At 40.8% G+C, this 20,873-nt stretch overlaps 1 protein-coding gene across 4 annotated transcripts in view; it reads left to right on the forward strand.

Moving 5' to 3' along the window:
• The window catches only part of LOC126387631 (voltage-gated potassium channel subunit beta-3), a 33,090-nt gene extending 16,642 nt beyond the window's left edge, over window positions 1-16,448 (forward strand). For 3 of the 4 annotated variants that reach the window (XM_050040193.1, XM_050040192.1, XM_050040195.1), the window contains exons 2-14: window positions 8,152-8,195; window positions 8,282-8,319; window positions 8,610-8,689; window positions 8,901-8,945; window positions 9,483-9,527; window positions 9,618-9,661; window positions 12,110-12,196; window positions 12,300-12,385; window positions 12,481-12,601; window positions 12,693-12,787; window positions 12,929-13,049; window positions 14,580-14,668; window positions 14,836-16,448. In XM_050040193.1, the coding sequence (XP_049896150.1) occupies window positions 8,152-8,195; window positions 8,282-8,319; window positions 8,610-8,689; window positions 8,901-8,945; window positions 9,483-9,527; window positions 9,618-9,661; window positions 12,110-12,196; window positions 12,300-12,385; window positions 12,481-12,601; window positions 12,693-12,787; window positions 12,929-13,049; window positions 14,580-14,668; window positions 14,836-14,925 (985 nt within the window). In that variant the 3' untranslated portion in view covers window positions 14,926-16,448. Of the gene's footprint in view, window positions 1-8,150; window positions 8,196-8,281; window positions 8,320-8,609; window positions 8,690-8,900; window positions 8,946-9,482; window positions 9,528-9,617; window positions 9,662-12,109; window positions 12,197-12,299; window positions 12,386-12,480; window positions 12,602-12,692; window positions 12,788-12,928; window positions 13,050-14,579; window positions 14,669-14,835 lie in introns of all 4 variants that reach the window. The other variant, XM_050040194.1, reaches the window with a different exon arrangement.
• The last annotated feature ends 4,425 nt before the right edge of the window (window positions 16,449-20,873 follow it).

The raw sequence follows: 20,873 nt of genomic DNA on the forward strand, positions 1-20,873 counted from the left end.
TAGTATCCAGCTGGGCTTTATCTAGAGCTCGCGAGATATATTTCGGCTGCGCTTTGGAAAGCAGAGCTAAATGTAAACAAACATGGCAGCACACCGGTAAGGTAAGACAACACGTTTACATGTAGTTTTCTATATGTTCTCTGACATTTATCCTAACGATATGAGGCGGTCTTTGTGGAAAAAAAGCTTGTTTAGTGGACTAATTTTGCACTTGAAGGGATGCCCGTTCACTTACGTTTTAACAGGTCTGACGCTACGGCTGTATCTAGGCTAACGGCTAACGTGATAACTATGATTTCTATGTCACTAGTCACTTGAAACAAATTTAGGACGATAGGAGACGGGTTGAAATAAACCGAAATTTCCCTTTAAAGGGTGCCTTTTTCCGTTGGTTTCTGACACAGTAAGTCACTGCCCAAGTGCCAGATTTTGACGACTTCCGCGTGAAACCGGGGCTCCCTAATCTCCTGTGGAAGGTTGTTCCAAAGTCCTGATGGCAAACGCTCTGTCACCTTTGTGTTTTAGTTTTGATTTAGGAACCACCAGAGCAGCATTTGAGGACCTCAGGGCCCATGACAGAACATTAGGGGGTTAAAATGTCCCAAATACAGCTTAGGGCAAAAGTAAAATTTCAAAATGAACTCTAAAACTAACAGGCAGCCACTACAAAGACAGTAAGACAGGTGTGACGTGTCCTTGTTTTCTTGTACCTGTTAAAAATCCTGGCAGCCGAATTTTGGATTAATTGTACTTGAATCATTGTGGCAAAGTAGTTGAGATGTTTCAAATCATGGACAAGAGAGAAACTAGCGTGATTCTCAGAAACATCTCAGCGACTGCGTTTAATCATTTTAAATTCACCAAGCTGTCAGGGTCTGTACTTATGAGGCAGCGGACCAAGAAACCTGACACATCATTTCATTATTCAGGTTCATCTCACAACAGACATAAAGCAGGTCATCAGGTAGCAGCACGGTGCAGTGACCTTTTCAAACAACGGATGTTATTAATAAACTCCTTTTGAACACATTGAGATGACTTAAAGTTATCTAGACTAGACATTTTTGTATTTTCTCAGTCACATTTTACCTTCAGTTCTCCGTCAAAACAATGGGTGCTACATGTCCAGCCCAAAACTTTGGATAGAAAACACACAAATGTAAAAGGTTCCCAACTTTAACATCAGCTGGTGCAATCTCTCAGCTGTGCCACTTCATTAGGTGCAATTTAAGTTAATGGGAGAGTCACGACCACTAATAAAGTGTTAGCCGCTGATATGCAGCATTAGAGGAGAGGAGCTGAGTGTGTGTGTGTGTGTGTGTGTGAGAGAGAGAGAGAGTGCCTTTTGTGCTTTTTTTTTTTTTTACATTTGCGTCGCTCACAGCATGTGCATTTCATAATTAGGACAGACCTACTTTTCTAACTGTTCTAATAGAACTGAATTAAAAGCATCACGTTACATGGAAAAAGTCTGTCGTTCAGCCTATTTCATTAATAATAGCTGAAGCAAGAATTAGAGCACTGTCAGAATTACACTGGGTTCTTGTCCCTCAGAGTTGAGGTGTCGCTTCACACAATATATATTTTCTCACTTAAGATCGTAATCAAATAGTGCAAATAGTTTCATTTGACCAGGCCTCTACATTAGCATCACGGAAGTGAGGGGAACTTTGTGGTGCTCAAAGCATTCAAAAATACCTTTAAAAGAAACAATCAGCAGCAACAGAAACGACGTCCCTGACCTCATATTCTAACGAAGAATTAGTCCCTTTGAAAACTGTTAACGCATCTGTGAATTACACAAGGACACTGATCATAGAAAAGGATGTTGGTGATGAATTTAAGAAAAGTGCTGTGAGCCGCACAAATAAAAATTCATTAGACTCCACTGCATTGAGGCAGAAGCAGAAATGTCTGCATGGGTGAGAAGCTGTGTTCATTGTAATCTGGGTGAAGTGACCCTTTAAAACCCTGAAACGGTGCATACAGCATTATTAAAAGAGAACAGACAGTCCAGCATCTTCCCACAGTTTGTGCTGAGAAAATGCGTGTTCAAGCACACACACACACACACACACACACACACACACACACTGACGTAAGTGTTATTAATATCTAGGTGTGCTTCCCTCTGGAGAAGAGCCTGCTCAGCATGTGTGTGGCATTTTATGACAACTGCAGGAGAAAAAAACCTCCATCATTTGCGCCCAACCATCTGTATATAGTGTCTTCCTCCCATCTCAGGTGAAAACTAACTGTAAATGTCAGCACAGGTTAAAATGCTGACTACACCATGACAGAGCACCTGTGTGCCTCCTTTCTCTCTGCCATTAATAATGAATGGAACAACCAAGTCCCTATAATCACCTTGTTTGGAGCTCATGATTTATGGCGAGAGAAAAAAATAGACAAGTAAACACAGGAAGCCCTACTTATAAAGGCTACAGAGAAGCATCTGTGTTTCTGTGTGCCCTGCTCATGAGTGCATCCATGCGTGACCGTATGTAGATCTGTGCCTGTGTTGGGAGTGTAATTCCCATCAAGCGTGAACATTCACGTGAAAGCATCGACTGGCCTCTCTGACGCCGGCACATTATAGATCTCGTCAGTTTTCCGCATAACGCCCGCCAAATCCATGTCAAATGAAATATAGGCCGAGCGTCTGCGCACATGCATGTGTGTGAGAGAGTGGGAGAGACTGTCATGAGGGAGATAGTGAGAGGAAAGAGAGAGCATGTGTCTCTCCAGACTCACTGATAGTAATTTAGCAGACTGCAGCACTGCAGAGAGCGGTGGAGTTGAGAGCGGGGAGGGGGCGGCCAGTTGTCACACGGAGAAACAATGACATCCTCCACTGCCCAGAAACAAAAAAAATGGTGTTTTATGAGGCACAGCAATCATGAAATTCCCCCACTAATGCACACTGGTTTCTCTTTCCCTCCTTTAATGACATGCTCATACAGATAGTCTGTCTGCTTTGTGCACTTGTTTTCTTTAAAAAGCATACTGAATATGAACACAAGCATGCATTTGTGTAACAGTTGTGAATGCTACCGGATGCTTGACATTCTCACAATGCTGACTCATGTTTAGTTGTTGCATTTTTTTATTTGTCACACATTAAATGTGTAATATAACACGTAGCATTCTGTTTTACATCATGGTACTCTTGTGTGACTGAGGTGGTAAACACAGTCGGATATAGGCTCTATTAAAGGAGCTCTATATGATATTTATTAATACAGCAGCAAACAGCTATTTGTTATATAGAGATATAGAGTAATGGTGTCCTGAGCAGAGAATGAAGTCACTGTGTGTGTGTGTGTGTGTGTGTGTGTGTGTGTGTGTGTGTGTGTGTGTGTGTGTGTGTGGTTATCCGAGCTTCTCTGTAGATGGTCTGGCTGTGCGTGCATGTTCATGCAGGTGAGTCCCAGTGTAGGTGTCCCACTGGCTAGCTAATCACCACCACTCTGCAATGCACTCCTACAGTGATTACCGCTGATACCAGGACGGTGTTGTCGTGTAAGCATAGCAGTCACCCTCCGGTCAGTTTGAAATGCCACTGGCTCCAAACTGAGGCTGCACTTTTAGCAGTAGTATGATACGCCGCCGGACGCCGTCAGTTTGAAATGCCACTGGTAACAACATAATAAAACAGCTGGAGAGCTCCTGTAGGACAGGCGGGAGGGGAGGTGGATGGTCCCAACAAACCCTGGACTTTTACCCAGACCCCTGCTGTTTGCTTCCCATGTTAATGTTGAGTCAACACATTCTCACTCCAACCTCGTCACATATTGACGTTTGGTCATGGACTTTCCATGTCCAGATATGACGTGCAAGGTACCTTGTGTGCATTGGTTGTTGATGTTCTGGGACGCTGTGTCAAGTTATGCCTGTTACATGCATTGTCTTCTTTCAAAATACACTTCTGTTTTCACAGGAAATTTAGTATTTACATACAGTCGCTTTCAAAATAAAAGACACGTGGTTGGGTTTAGGCAACAAAACATGTGGTTAGGTTTAGGACAAAAGAACAGGGTCTGGCTTTATAATCTTGCGGGATGCAAGCACCTCTCTCCCGGGTGAAACTCTGTGTTTGTTGGACCCATCCATCACTCCTCCCAGACACCCTAGTTGGACTTTCGCCACCTTAACTTTCGTTCTTGTCCCACCACATTTTCCCCTGACGCTGCCGAGCACTGTTAAACTATAACAGCAACCGGCCGCGTATCATGTAGACGTTAAAGGACAGCTGCAAGTCACTGCCCAAGTGCGGGATTTCCACGACTTTGGAGTGAGACCAGGTTGGTTGAGCCAAACTGTGATATTTTTGGTGCTTTTGTTACCTAAATGTAACCTTATGCTTTTGTTGCACAAGGAAATAAACTTAAATATGATTACGTTTATTTTGTAAAGTCTATATGCGTCTAACAGGCGGAAACTGTGCATTTCCTGTGAAAACGGAAGTGACGCAGGAGGATACCTAGCACGTCATTTTTAGATGTGAATGTCCACCGACCAAGCGGCGATATTTGACGAGCTGGGATGAGAACGTGTTGTACAAGTTGTGCTACCAGTGTAAGATTAGCCCTGTGGTAAATAAAAAGCTTTTCATACACATTGCTAGAGGCATGAAAACTGCTTTTTTGGGAAGTTCAATTGAAAGTGAAGGTAATATACTGAAATAAACCCACAAAACATCAGGTCTGCTGAATATAATTATTTTAAAGATATATAAATATACTGTATACAATATTCATCTTTAAAAATGCAGATACAGCTTGAGGCATACAAATGTTATTTATACTCTCTGTGCAGATACAGTATTGTTTTTGCAGGTGATGTTGTTTTTTTTTTTAAGAATTTCAAGCCTCTCCTTTTTGTTTTGAAGCTGCAGGGAAGCTGTTTTAACTAGCAGGGAATATTTTGGGGTGCTGTTATTGGTCCAACCTTGTCAAATATTGTTAGATAAAACATTTCCTTGAACTCCCCACTGACTGAAGCTGAGGCAAAAAGCCACAATTTGATGGATGTCACAAAAATACCAGTAAAAGAGTAAAAAAAAGAAAAAAAAAAGAAAAAATTAAAATATTTGATTTGGAAAAAGTCTCTGAAGTGTGTTGTGTCCCATGTGCCTCATTTATATTTACTCCCAGTGTTCAAAGTGACTGTCAGCGTGCGGGAACAGGCAGAGCTGTCATTGGTTGACAGACGAGAGCCAGATTACCATACAAGGAATCATCAACATCAGACCCCACTAACAGTTTTTTTCTCTCCATGTAACATCGCCGACCTTCCACCTGTGTGCTATTTTGACAGAGTTTAAAGGAATGACACAAACAATATGTGTTTCACACCCACACGCAGCGCACGCATGAACAGACGCCCCCCCACACAGAATACACACGCACAGTGGGACACAAATGCTTACATATGCAGGAATCTAAAAATAGCTTGAGGTCAGGCATTAAAAATAGACCAGAGAAAATAAAAGCAGGACTCGTTCGACTGAGTCTAAACGCTCTGACAGTCTGTCTTTCTGCATTTGGCTATTTGTGGCGGACGCGGGCAGGCAGACAGGCAGAGAGGGGAGAGGCGCAGGAGATGAAAAGACGGCGAGCAGCGAGTTGCACTGCAGTTCTGCTGCCTCTCCAGCTGGCTCCCCGGCTAATTAGAATGGGGGAGAGCACGCGTGGAGGAGGAGTGCAAGCATGAAGCCCACATCATTCTCAGCTGTACATGCTCCTGTGGTCAGAAATGCAGCTTCTCTGCTTCTCCCTGCTCGCCCTTCAAAATTCAGCTGTCTGGATAATCAGATGTGGCACATTGGGTAATGGACTCCTCTTAAGCTTATGGAACATTTTGGGGCATTTACCAGCACAGACCAGAGAGGCTTCAGCCTGGACTGTATCTGAGCTCCGTTCCCTCAAGCTGTTTCACTGACCTAGTGTAATACACTGAAGTGTGTAACATACGAAGGATAAAAGGTCAATTGTTCAGAAATAATTAGACACAGGCAGTCATTTAACCACAGGCAAGAAAGACTTTCACTCAGCAGCAGTGGTGGAGGAAGTATTCACATCCAGGAACTCTGTGGGATTAAGCTATTTTACCATTCAGTGTTTTTAGGCACTATACTTCAGTTTTATGCGCAAATGGTTTGAGTTACATCCTTTTTACTTTATTATAATCCATTTAATCTTTTTGTGTTTGTATGTTCGTGGTCCATGTAAGATTACATTTTTTCTTTATTTTCAGCATTTTTAGTTTTGTGTGTACTTCTAAAAGTACACAGTGGGAGACCATGGAAGAATTACTGAATAGGTCTACTGGGCACACAAAAGTAACCTTGGCCTTCACCTGCAAACTGTCACTTAAAGTAACACTTACCAACCAGGAAGATACACAAAAAGAGATGCAAAGGAAAAGCAAAGATGCACAAAATGACTACAAAGAGATACAAAATAACCAAAAAGACACTAAGTGACCCTGAAGACACATAAAATAAATACAAAGAGGTATAAAATATCCAGAAAAGACACAAAGCTACCTACAAAAACACACAACATTAGCTCAAAGAGAATCAAAGCTACATGGACACACACAATGACTATAAAAAGACACAAAATTACCTCAGAGAGACTCAAAATAACTATATATAGGGACAAAACAACCAAAAGGAAACACAAATTGACTTCAAAGAGACAAAACGACCAAAAAATACACAAAACTACTTAAAAATAAACCAAATTACCTCAAAGGGGCACAAAACAACTATAAAGAGACACAAAATAAGTACAAAAAAGGGGCAAAAGAACCATGGAGAGACACAAAACAACCAAAAGACACAAGATTACCTAAGAAACTCACAAAATAACTACAAAAAGGGGCAAAACAACCAACCACGATGAGAACTACAAAAACGGCCAAAAAAATAACTACAAAAAGGTGTGAAATAACAAAAAAGACACAAGACTACCTAAAACCCCCCCACAAAATTAGCTCAAAGAGAATTAAGACTACAAAGACACACAAAATAATTACAAAGGGGCAAAACAGTAACAGATAGGCACAAAATTATGTCAGAGAGACTCAAACTAACTATATAGAGGAGCAATGCAACCAAAAGGACACACAAATTGACTTCAAACAGACAAAACAACCAAAAAAAAAAACTACTACTACTGCTACCTAAAAAAGTACAATTACTACAACACAAAAAGGTGTAAAATAACCAAAAAAGACACAAAACTACTAATAAATCCCCAAATTACCTTAAAGAGACACAAAATAACTACAAAAATGGTTCAAAATAACCATGAAGAGACACAAAACATCCAAAAGATACAAAATTACCCAAAGAAACTCACAAAATTACCTCAAAGAGACAAAATAAAAAGACTACAGGGGTCACAAAATAACTACTGTGACTATAATTAGATACAAAAATGACCAAAACAGACACAACATGACTGCAACAAAAAAGAAACAAAAACCACCACCAAGTCTTTGTGTGTGTTTCCAGTCCTGTGTAGGAGAGGTGGTGGGGCCTTTTTCATGTCTGTGCCCAGGGGCCTGTTGTCTCATTATCCGCCCATGTGCAGGACAAAAGCAGTTTACATGAGTCACGGTACCACGATGTTAAAAAGCTCTGAAATACTTTGACACGACTGTATCAAAGTAGGATCAGCAAAATGTTCTCAAGCATCAAAAATAAAATGCAAAAATCATAGTATTGTGTTATTAGCCTATTGTCACTGCTGCGTTAACTGTTGGAGCTGGTAAAGATGGAGATGGTTTTAACTCCTTCATAAACCGTTGGGTAGTTTAGTCTCCAGTGTAACTATGTTTCAGTTGCATTTATTAAAGTTTGACAAGGCGGGGAACAGCAGCATGTAAACACAGCTGTATACATCATATTTTAAAATATTAATTTGCACAGTAACCACAGCTGCCATGTAAATGTTATGAAGTAAAGAGAGTACAAGTAACTCAGAACTACGGGTGCAGCACTTGTCACTCAAACACATCAGTGCACTGTATGATGGGATCTCACCAGTGATTGTTTCTGCAAATGTACCCACACGTCATACCGTCTCTTTCCATCCTTTCACAGATGTTTTTTTTTTCTTTTCTGTCTTTTTTCCACAGGAACCTGGGGAAATCAGGCCTACGTGTTTCCTGCCTCGGGTTAGGTGAGTTGGTTTGAATGCAGGAAAATATTCATCTCACTTTCAACCCGTGAAACAAAACCAACGTCTGTGTGTCTCCTCCCGTTCAGGCACCTGGGTGACATTTGGATCACAGATCTCTGATGAGGTGAGAGCTCCGTCGTCACTCTGTTTGTGTGAGGAGTCGATTCCCGACACCTTCGCTCATATTGCTTTTGTGGAAAAACACTGCAAGGCAGATCTCAGTGTTTTCAATTACAGAAATGTTTGAAAATCCCACAGACCTGATACCTAGAAAGTAAAGTAGCTTGGTGAGATATTAGATATTATCCCTACTGTATTATCCTCACTGCATCGTGCCCTTCACGGGCGACCTCTGTGTAATTGGAATTTGTCCACCGTCCCCCTCTCTCAGTCTCAATTTTTGTGTTCCTCCAGATGGCAGAGAACTTGATGGCCATAGCTTATGAGAACGGAGTGAACCTGTTTGACACAGCAGAGGTGTACGCCTCTGGAAGGTCAGGTTTCACATCTTCCTCCGAGCATCGATTAAAACTTTTGCTTTTCTTCTTCTTTTTTTGCAACTTATTTGATTTTCAAATGAACAACACAAAATATGGTGTTCAGATTTTTATAACATATGACATGTTTGCAGAATCCATGATTTAATATGGTTATGAGGTGATCTGAAGTTCAGCCCATCACAATAAATGACGTGTTTCTCCACAGGGCGGAAATCACTCTAGGGAACATCATCAAGAAGAAAGGATGGAGGTGACATTACTCATTTGTCCAGTCTGACTCACATGCATGTGAAAAGCTCTCTGTGACATTATGAATTCTTGAAAGTTTAATAATCCCTTATAATCCCCCATGCTTTTCTGAAACGCACCGCTCGTCCACATGTTTTTGTTACTTTTGGATCAAGTGCACCATTAAATTATCTCAAGGGAAATTCATACTTTTCAGACAAATGAGGAGCTTTAGCCTCAGAAAGGCTATAAAAGGATTAAAATGTTAGTATGTGAGAACACACACTGGTGGCTGACTCGCCCGGCTGCCAAACCTGTGTGGGAAATTCTTGAGGTATTTTTAATCTGGAGAAAAATGTATGGATAAATACAAGTCAGACTTTGAATTAAGATCATGCTCAGATTAAACTATAGATATTTAAGGAAATAAAATACAAGTCGACATTGATTTATTGCGTACTAATGATTGCAGGCACACACAACGAAAACCTATGCCTGCTATTTTTCCACACATATTAGAAATCAAACTGTCCTTCTAACCCTCTTGTGTCCTTGCCAGGCGTTCAAGTTTTGTCATCACAACGAAAATCTACTGGGGAGGCCAGTAAGTATATCTTTTATAGATCTTTTTTTTCGACTGCAATCCTCGTTTTCATTTATCCTTTCAATAATTTGTGTTTTCATCACTCTACAGAGCGGAGACAGAGCGAGGACTCTCCAGAAAGCACATTATTGAAGGTAGAGTAAAAAAAACTTGCAGTAAAGTACCTGAAATTGAGTTATAAAGAATCATAACCAAGTACAAGAAGGTTCAGGGTTAGTGCCAGCTCCCAAAGCTTGAAAATCAGGAAATGGGTAAATTCAGAGTTCCAGATTAATGCTAATTTTCTTTGTATCGGCTGAACATACGTTTAGAGATTAATTAAAGTTCAAACGTCTGTTTAATTTGATTGTTTGGTGCTTTCACTGTATATAATGTTTCCCAGAGTGTATTAGTGCTGCCCTTAAATAGACCCTGAGCTGCAATGAATCACTTGCTGACCTTTTAATCTCTGAGTGTGTGCATTGTTTATCTCGCTAAGCTAAAGCCACTCCATGTCACGTGTCACAGTGAATACATCAACACGCCTTCAAATCCAATAAATTACCGTGTTTCATAACAGCTGTGGAAAATAAGAATATTGCTGATGGTTGCAAAGATGTGTTGTGGACTATTTGTTAGTAGGTGAAGCGCAATGCTGAAGTGCAATCAGATGAGGCGGGATGTTTACAGGGGGTCAGACGAGGGAACGTAGAGATTAAGTGCTCCAGCGCAAATAACATCCCAGGATCATCAGGATTGTTGTTCCAGCCACTTAATCAGCTCCTCCCTCCTCAGAATAATCCTAAAGAAAGCTACGTCTTATATATGGACGTCCTCTTTGTATGTTTTGTATGCAGTGTGTGGCCTTGGGGTGAGCATTTACCAGGGAGTTGAATGGGCTGTTTGACCGTCATTGTCACGAGAGGCTTTTGATTTGAAGTCATTTTGTAATGAGTGAACAAGGACAGTGCTTATATTTGGACTTCATATTTCACTTCATTCGTGACTTTAACCTCTACATGGAATTCCTAGCATACCCAAGGTTGGAAAGTTGGCACGCCGGAGACACTGACGCAAAACATTTGAGGAGAAAATCTGGCATCAAATTTCCAAAGCAAACCAAATGAAAGAGTTGAACAGTGTAATTAATCAGCTACTGCTTAGGAATCTGTACAGTCGACATGTTGCGTAGATGCTCTTTCCCGCTTTGCATTCTTACCATGCTGACTTGGTTTCAGGAATGTGGCTTTGTAGATGGCAATTCCAGTCTGCTGGTCCACTGCTTTGGTCAAGGTTCAGCAGGGCTGTCCCGACGTTCCCAGGGTCGTATGTTCCCATGGTCCTACAGTCTTGTGCTGAGATTTGAGAATGTGTGTCTCTTGATATAAACCAACATAGTAAGAGACTGGTTGGGGCTATCTTCACAGTTCAAAATGCAAAAAAACAAAGGGAAATGGAAGTTTTGATTTGATTTGATCATTATATCAGTGTTTTAAGTCAACTGTCTTTCCTGCAAATTTGAGGGCATAGCTTCCAAAGAATATAACATTAGCAGGCTATAAGCTGCTGGTAGGTGATTTCAACATACTGACCCAGGAAAGCATACACTGACAATTTGACCTGGGCTAAAAAAAATGAAAACCTTTGAAAGATCTCCTTAATGAGTCATTTTAAGAGGACACTGAGCTGGGGAACATAGATATGCTCACATCTCAGCAACTATTGGATTGATTTCCATGAAGTTTTGTACAGAGTTTTGATTCCTAGATGACAAATCCTAATGACTTTGGTGGTCAAATGACTTTTCCTTTAGTGAATTGCCATTAAATTTGGTATAAACATTCATGTTCCCCGTAGGATGACCTGAATTCACTTTGGTGATCCCTTTACTTTTCATCCTGTGCTGTCATCAGGTCAACATGTTTTTGCCAACTACTACTTTGGGCTAATCATATTCAGTTGCAGCCCCTGAAATTTCCTACATGGGTGGCCAAATGGGGCCAGAGAAAATCTCAGGGTGGCAAGCATATAGTATATAGATTATGTCAATATGAGAGCTCATGAATTGCACACACTTTGGTTTCTTATTTTACAGTTAATATTACTAATTATCTGATGTGTATAGACCGATGCCGGTACAGTGAACATTTTCCTGTTCTAATGTGTCATTTATTTACATGTGTCAGGTGACTCATTGATCTTGAAATAGACAAGATGCCCTTTTTCTGTAGAAAGACAAACATACAGTTTAAATCTGAAGCAGTATATGGATTGTATGGAACAAAAAAAATCACTGGGAACAAACCTACTAGAGTTTAAAAACATCAAACAGAGGCCTCAAATTGTTTTCCATTATTGTCATAAAGGAGGGGCAGCAATTGTATCAGGGTGGCCATGCCCCCCTCCTGGCAACAATAACTATGTTATTTTATGTAAACACTGTATATACTAGACATAAACATCTTCATAGTGAGCATGTTAGCATGCTAATGTTAGCATTTAGCTCTCACATTGTGCGCAGCCTCCTGGTGTTGTTGCTGTTGACTCTTGGTCTTTTATCACAGCGATGACGAGGTCTAATCACTGACCTTTCTTTATGACAGGTTTAAGAGGATCCTTATCAAGACTCCAGCTAGATTATGTGGACATCGTTTTTGCCAACAGAAACGATGTTAACAGCCCGATGGAAGGTCAGATATGTTGTGAAATGATTATTCTTGTTTGCTGCAATCAATTGCCTTAAAGTGATCAAAAGATTTATTTTAATATGATGCTTTATACTGTGACTTGCAGAGATTGTACGGGCCATGACGTTTGTAATAAACCAGGGCATGGCCATGTACTGGGGAACATCACGCTGGAGTGCCATGGAAATCATGGTGAAAGCTCACTCTTTATACATTTAACACTGTCAGATTATGGCACCAATGCTGATCGGTAACCACACATTTTGTTTCTGTCTGTTTGGCACCAGGAGGCGTACTCAGTGGCACGCCAGTTCAACCTGATCCCGCCTGTGTGTGAGCAGGCAGAGTATCACTATTTCCAGAGGGATAAAGTGGAGGTGCAGCTTCCTGAGCTCTACCACAAGATCGGTCAGACATCAACAGTCTCACAGCTCTATTTATCTTTACTTAAGGTTCATTCTGTTTCATTCAAATGACCACCTCTATTCCATTTTTTCAGGCGTTGGAGCAATGACCTGGTCTCCACTTGCTTGTGGATTAATCACAGGGAAGTACAGTGATGGTGTACCAGAGTGCTCCAGAGCAGCAATGAAGGTCAGTCTGATTTGACTGGCCCTCCTTCGGGATTTTTCTCGCTGGGAATCAGCCTCAGTGTAATTCTCTCTGATCAGTGGGGTATTGCAGTGTGAAATCAGCACTGTATCAATGCTTTTCTCCATTTTGCTCCTCGTGAAGGGATACCAGTGGCTAAAGGAGCGAGTGAACAGCGAGGAGGGCCGCAGGCAGCTCGCTAAAATCAAGGAGCTCCATCTACTGGCAGACAGACTGGGCTGCACTGCTGCACAGTTAGCCATAGGTATGACCCAGGCAAATATCATGACTGCACAGTGTAGACATACAGAGACTTGATTTTACAGTTGTGTCAGTAGAGTGAAAACTGAACTGTTTTAGATTAACTTTTTTTTGGTCAAATCTTAAATGTTTTTAGCCACAAAACTATTGATTCAAAGTGTTTGTTCACTTATTCCACACATAAAAGTTCTTTGATTGATTGTGCAAAGAGAAAGTTAGGTCACAGATTTAGTGCTTCACATAAATGTTCCCTGTATTTGCAACCACTTTACCACTGATAGGTCACCTTATGAGTCAATAACATGACATGTTTTTTCACCATGTATCCTGCCTGTCTACTATAAAATGTACTGCTTTGGTTAGTAGACCAAAGTGTATTTGGTCATCTGATTATAGGCCAAAATCCCTACTCAAATATTTTTGGTAGATACGTGTTTAATTTGGACATTTGACACTGTTAAATTTCTGATTGCTGCTAAATAATTCAGATTCATATATGTCCCCTTTTCTTTGGGTATCACTGATATCGCTCAGTATTTAAAGCTTCAGTTGGTAACTTCAATGAACTTTGGGTGATATTTTCTAAAACTGTCTCTGAAAGAAGTACATGTGACAGATAGTCCTTGAAAAATCATGTCCCTCCTCCTCTTCCTACTGCCTCTAATGGCATTTGCTAGAATCCACCATGGCACAGCAGAAATCAACCAGCCAAGGAGCTAAGAGCTGTGGAGTCTCTAATGCAGCTGTCAATCATGTCAATCACTGTTAGTTTGCAGTCAAACTGTCAAACTGTCAGCTCTGATTAAATGTGAATCCAGATTCGGTTACTGCATTGCTTATTTCTAACCTCAAATGTTTTCAGAAACATATTTTAGTGTTAGCATGGTCACCTCACAGCAAGAGGTTTCCTGATTCGAACCCCAGGGTGGGGGAGCCCTTCTGTGTGGAGTTTGCATGTTTCCCCGTGTCACTGTGGGTTTTCTCCGTGTACTTCCTCCCACAGTCCAAAGACATGCAGGTTAATTGGTGACTCTAAATTGTCCGTAGGTGTGAATGTGAGCATGAATGGTTGTTTGTCTCTATGTGTCAGCCCTGTGATAATCTGGCATCCTGTCCAGGGTGTACCCAGCCCCCCAGCAACCCCTAACAGGATAAGCGGTTACAGAAAATGAATGAATGAATCTGTCTCGTATACTACTATGTAAATATAGTAACAGTTTCAGCGAATGTGACAAAAAGTTGTTTTTATGAAAGTTACCAACTAAAGCTTTTATAACATGACATTTTCCCCTTCTTCATGTTTAACAGTGTTTAATTATTGTTTAGCAAGCATGGTTTGTCCACCATGTATTCTGGCCTGTCTACTATAAACTAATTTGAGTAGTAGACCAAAGCATATTTGGTCATCTAATCTAAGGTCAGATTCCAGTGTGTTTAATTTTAAATACTACAATCCCAATATGTTCACCTTCCTGTGGTTATCACTGATATTATTCACTTGTAACTGAGCACTGGTTTTGTCTCTTTCTTGCAGCCTGGTGTCTGCGCAGTGAGGGAGTCAGCTCAGTACTTCTGGGTGTTTCTAATACAGACCAGCTACTTGAGAACCTGGGTGCCCTACGGGTAGAGCTTCTTCCCTTTTTTCCTCCCACATTAATAATCCTGCCTGACATACTGAACCATAGTCGTTTGAACCATTAGATACGCTACTCTGTGTGCAATTCAAAGTGACAAAAACTGACGAAAAACATATCAGATCACACTTTAAACTGATTTCTCCATTCTTGCAGATTTTATCCCAAATGACCCCTCAAACCATTACCGAGATTGATGCCCTGCTGGGAAACAAGCCACACTCCAAGAAAGAGCTGCGCGCCTGAAGATGCAAATCTGAGTGACAGATGATGTTTCGAGAAGACAAAGAAGACAATGACATTGGGAAACATCGCTTTTTGCTCTGCTGTATACTCAACAACTTGCATGTCCTTGGCAACATTATGCTTCCAGTATGTGCGCATATCCATTTTGCGCAATACATTGTATCATGTATGAAAAAAAAAGAAGATCTCTCAATCGTGAAAAAAAACAAAAACAGGTCATATATTGCTCACTGCCGATTGTTCACAGACTAATTATTTCCACAGAGGGGGAGGATGGTTGGAGCAACAGGTCTCTGCCATCCAAAGAGACTGAGAGATGTGAAAAGATATTCAACTATTGTCAAAGCAGATTTGACTCTCGTTAATCAGATGTTCTAAAGCGGGGGGAAAAAACACACACCTCTGTGCTAAAATGCAACTTTAAAGCGTGAATGGTGCTTTCATTGGACATCAGAGTCTCCTCCCCTCGCAGCTGCCTGTTATTCTGTATGATGTTTAGTACCCAGCAGCCAGAGAGCCAAAGGTTAGTACTCATGTGTCTAGCCTAACATTCCCCATAATGTGCATGTGACTGGTCTGCCACGCTCACTGCTTTACAGGGTTGGGAACAAAGGATTACTTGTTAAGTCATTACAGTGAAAAAAAAAGCCTAATCCAGTCTGGTATAACTTGAAAAAAACAGCAGAGCACATGCTTTTAAAAAAAATAGGCGAATTGATGTATTACTTTGAAAGTAAATATTGTGAATATTTTTAAATATATTGAAGTTGTGACTGATTTGAGCACAAACTACTTGATCTAAATTAAAATGAATGATACTGCAACATTAGCTAATAGACTGGTTTTTGAATTAGAGTGGATTATATCTCATTATTACAATCTGAAATTGGCAATCAGGAATCAGTAGTGGGTAAGATTTTGAAAGTAACTTTCCCAACCCTGCTGCTTTCTCAGCAGTCTTTTTGCCTCTTCTGTTTGTAAACTGTGCGCATGTCCCTTTAAGAGAGAATAGCCCTATCGGGGTGTAAATGTGGCATGGCTTTTATGGCTTATGTAGATTTGCAGTGCCCTTGTAAGCCATTTTTTTACTCTAAATGGTCTGGCAGTCTGATCCAGGATCCGTGCTGGCGGGCACTCTTGCTTTAAACAGACTCTCTGCAGTCTGCAGACACGGCTGTGTGTCCATCCGGCGTATAATCTTTGTATTGTCCTAAACTGTATCAAAAGATGTTGACAGCACTCTCTCTCGACGATGCCGTTCTTGTGAAGAGCATCATTGTTTCTAGATCAGAGGTCTGAGACAGTCGGACTATGTGGAAAGGTCACTGAGCATCTGACACAAGGATTTGGACACACTGTGGTGAACTAGTAGTTTTCAAATGATAGGACATAAATGATTAGTCTGAGTTTATCAAATGTGATATGACTCTTGCCACAGGTCACTTGGGGTAAGATTTAGCAAATGTAACTTCTTTTTTTTTGTGGAAGCCTAAAAATATAGCTTCTCTGCTCATTTCTCTGGGAGTTCTCTCTCTCTGTATTGTCTTTTCCCTCGATTCTTGCACACATGCACAACTGGTTTTATACTGTGCATTTTATGTCTTTTCCCTTTAGTTTTGTATTGATTTCAATACTTTGTAATGTGAAGGGGGAATTTGTTCCTTTTGTGATTTTCCCATGAAAGCAGCACCAGTCTCCAGAGAGGGGGTGTGTTTTGATACATGAAGTTGTTTCAGTTGCTACAAGGTTACATTGTACTGTAAATAGGCTTATCTGTCTGGCAGTGAGATAACGAGATAAATATATCAATCATGAAAGAATCCCTGATGGAGCAGCCGATACGTTGCTCCCCTCTGTGACTCTGTGATGATGTACAGTTCGACCGAGTGTAGCTTCCAGTGTACATAGACACTTCAATCAAACCTTGAAAATGTAACTTTGCCTGCATAACTTATATTTTACTGTCTTGCAACAAAGAGAAACCAAAAGAGAGAAGAGACAACTCATACTGAATGTATCATGTCTGTTGCTCAAACCTATCTAACCTAAAGAGACGAAGCACATAATGTCTTTTAAAGGTAGTTTCTTTTTGTGTTTGAACCTGTTACATAAATAGTGGGGGCGGCTGCTGCTCAGGAGGTAGAGCACGTCGTCCTTTAATCACAAGGTTGGCCGACACGCTCTCACTCCCAACTTGTCAGATACAGCAGCTTGCTCAGTGGCTCTATGCTTCAAACTATGATGCTTTAGGTACCTCTCTAGCATCAATTTTGGACGTTCAGGGACGTTATGTCAGTTATGCACACTGTCTTTTTTAATAAAGTTAACAGCAAACGTAGATTTTTACACCAAAACTCCCAAACTGTTTGGTAAAGTTTAGAAAAAAGATCATGGTTTGGTTTGAGGAAAATTTGTGGCGTAACTTACAGTAGGTTAACGAGTATGTCATGTAACGTATGTGATGTATATGTATGTATGTAGAAAGAGAACTGGATGCCGCGTTGGAGGCATCCACTTTCTTTTACAGTCATCTCTGCCCCACTTTATGGGAAAAAGTCTTTTTGGGCCCAACGACATCACATGATGGACCCTGAAATTTCACGATTTACCCACTATATCATATTGGCGTCATAGTCCAACACACCTCTTGGGGCCTGGTCTAACTATGTTACACAGTTTCAAAACTCAACATTACTTTTGGTCTCACACAGGGCACAAACAGTGCTCTCCTGAATTAAAGTCCTGTGTTTGTTTGACCCGTCCACCAGCCCTTGCTGTGAATGGGTTTACATTGGAGTTAATTGAAAGCCTAGTGCATCTCATACAGATGCTAAAGGATGCCCTGTGCATCAAAATCTGACGCCAATGGCCACTAACCTAGCTGCCATATCTGACACCCTGGGAATGAGAAAGGTTGATGGTTCAATCTCCAGCTCCTACTGTCCACATGTCAAAGTGTCCTTGAGGAAGACACTGAACCACACACTGCTTCCAGTAGGCAAGCCAGCGCCTTGCATGGCAGCTCCGCCACCATCTGTGTATGAATGTGTGTGTGAATGGGTGGATGAGAGCAAAATTTTAGAGGCGCTATATAACTGTAGTCCATTCACCATTAAAAGCTGCAGAGCTGTCGTGCAAACGTTTACACTGGAATTCGGACAAAAGGGTTGTCCACACAGAAGATTCATGCACACTTACAATTCTGAGTCAAAATGTTTATAGAAAGTCAGAAAAGATTTACTATTCACCACTCTGAACCACTGAGTTGAAAGTTAAGGTTAGCTAACCTTCAGTGATAACAACTGGAATAAGCTGTTTATATGTATATGTTCAGGGAAATTAATTTATGAGCTGCATATAAACAACCTATCCCCAAAAACATTAGAAATAGCATATGGGCCACATGATGCTGTTAGTTCTAGGATTATAATCACCACCTCCAGTGCTCCCATGATGGTTTTTAACTCCCTTCTGTACACTTCACTGAACAACGAAACAAGATTTTTCATTCAGCATTTTCACTTTAGAACATAAAAGAAGCAGCAGCTCATTGAACCACAGTTTTCCTCATTGTTACAACTGGTCAGCGCTCGTAACTGAAGCCAGAAAAAAAACACACAAGTTGATAACACCCACACCTTAATGCGTATCTCTCGAGCTTAAGTCTACCTTGAACCCTGAACCGGTTTGGTTGCTCCATTTCTGCACCCAGTGAAGCTCTAAATATGCCTTTGTGTTTGCTTCCTGGTGTGTTACAATAAAAGGATTTGTTTTTGCAATGACGGCAACACGTACCGAGCATGGAAACAGTACCATGATTTTGCCTGTAGTGTATATGTATTGAAACAGAAATACTCTTTTAAGTCATCTAGCTAGATTTGGCAGATCAAAAGCTTATCTGTGTGTTTCTTTAGAGTGCTCCTTCTCCGAGAGAGCCGCCTGTGAAATCCCACACTGAATACTGTTAGTGCCCATGCAGACGTAGATTAAGCTGTTATTTTTATTCCTTAGTGTTCCTCATATTGGCAAAGAAATGTTCTGAGTTGACACGACCAGACTTTTAGCTTTCTTGTTTAATGGTTTGTGACATTTAAGACAAACAGCTTTGTTTTGCAGGCTCACTCATTATATGTGTAACAAAGGCCCAGACCCAGAAATTGCACTTTTGAATTATTAACCATGAGTATATATAGATAAACAGTTGCATATGAAAATACAAAGCATATAAAGATGTCAAATTTGCACTTACACATGTAACAGTGGGATATATTTTGAGGTTTGGTAAATAATCATTCTAATCCTTGGGGATAATTTATGTAATGGGGAAACTAGGAATACATAACCATCAAGATGGATGAAAAACATAACTTTAACATGCAAATAATTCCTTGAAGTTATGCCAAGCCATGTGATATTTTCACTGCTTTACAAAATCAAAAAATAACTCAGTGTCTGGCAGCTTCACCTGAGGGCCCGGGGGTCACTCAAATGGATGATACAAGAACAATGTGCTAGTTGTGTGTCCAGCACTGATCCGTGCTGTTGAAAGAGCAGAGCCTGCTGGGATGCCACACATGCTTACCACAAACAGAAAACATCTGTGACGCCGACACTGCTAGCCTCTCAGTCACTGGACTCCCAAATGTCAGCGGAGTGATAGATAACACATATGTGTGTATCACAGAAAGCCACCCTCTGATAAAGATTATCATATGTGCTGGAAGACGTTGGATGTGTCACCGCCAACGCTGTCGGAGAAAAACAGGTTTCACCGCATGATTCATCGTTCTTGTGAAGAAGCTGGTTGGACAAGGTGATGAAAAACAGAAAGCAAGGAAGTAGCTGGTCAGTCAGACAAGCACACTGGAGATTTACAAGATCCCACATCTAATAAAATACACTTAATACCTTGCCTAGTTGTTGCTTTTGTACCAGTTCGGTGGTTATATAAATGATCAGACACAGCAGTGAAGTACCAAGTAGTCTGTAGCTGCTGCTGTGAACCAAAGGGCACAGATGTCTACTGATATCCTCTTACAACTACAATAATTTAATGGAGCAGGCAATTCATATCAGTATGAGTTGACCACCATTTAGTACATCTGCATCTGTATTGTGACATTTAAATACAGTCAGTAAAGTTTTAAGTGGACTTAAAGGGTTGCGCCTGTAGCCAGATCCTGATATATCTTATTACACTGTACTATTGGCCTCCACTGTTAAACACACACCTCAGTGGGCCACTCAATTGCACTGGGTAACCATCCTGCTATCCTGTCACTGTAAAAAAAATAATAATGGATGTAGGTACCGTGACCTCACCCATTGCTTTGTGGTCTCCTGTTTTGAAGCCTCAGGTTTGGCATTTTGGCTGTCGTCATCTTGGATTTTTGGAGCCAGAAGGTGACCATATTCATAGTGACCATATTTATAGTAATATTCTATTTGTCAAGACACTCAGATGGCAAATCATGTCACAACACTGCTAATTTTCATTTGAAAATTAGTTTATGAAAAACTACAACACCCATAATGGTAGAGATATCATATTATTTGGAAAACCTAAAAAATACAGAATATCCAGACTCCATCCTCGACTAAAAGCTCCTTCCTGTCCTTAATTCATCCCAGCTGTCTGCACATCTGCTGAATCACATCCAACTCCCCACAGGTCGTTTCACAACAAAAGTCCTCCACATCATTTCAACATGCCCTAAGCCTCCTTTAGCTGCTGAGGGAATTAAATGCTCCCGACAGCCGATAAAGTGTTTTTCATAGCTGCTTTTAAAACCACACCCATGCCCCATCTATTATCCCCTGTCCCTGTTTGACAGATAATTATTGTCCTACTTGTCTTCTTAAACAGATCCCTACAGCAGTAATACCTGTCATTACACCACAATCAGAACAAAAAAATTGCACAAAACTGAACAAAACATGAATCGCGT

This window comes from Epinephelus moara, chromosome 3, assembly GCF_006386435.1.
Source record: "Epinephelus moara isolate mb chromosome 3, YSFRI_EMoa_1.0, whole genome shotgun sequence".
NCBI classification, from domain to species: domain Eukaryota; kingdom Metazoa; phylum Chordata; class Actinopteri; order Perciformes; family Serranidae; genus Epinephelus; species Epinephelus moara.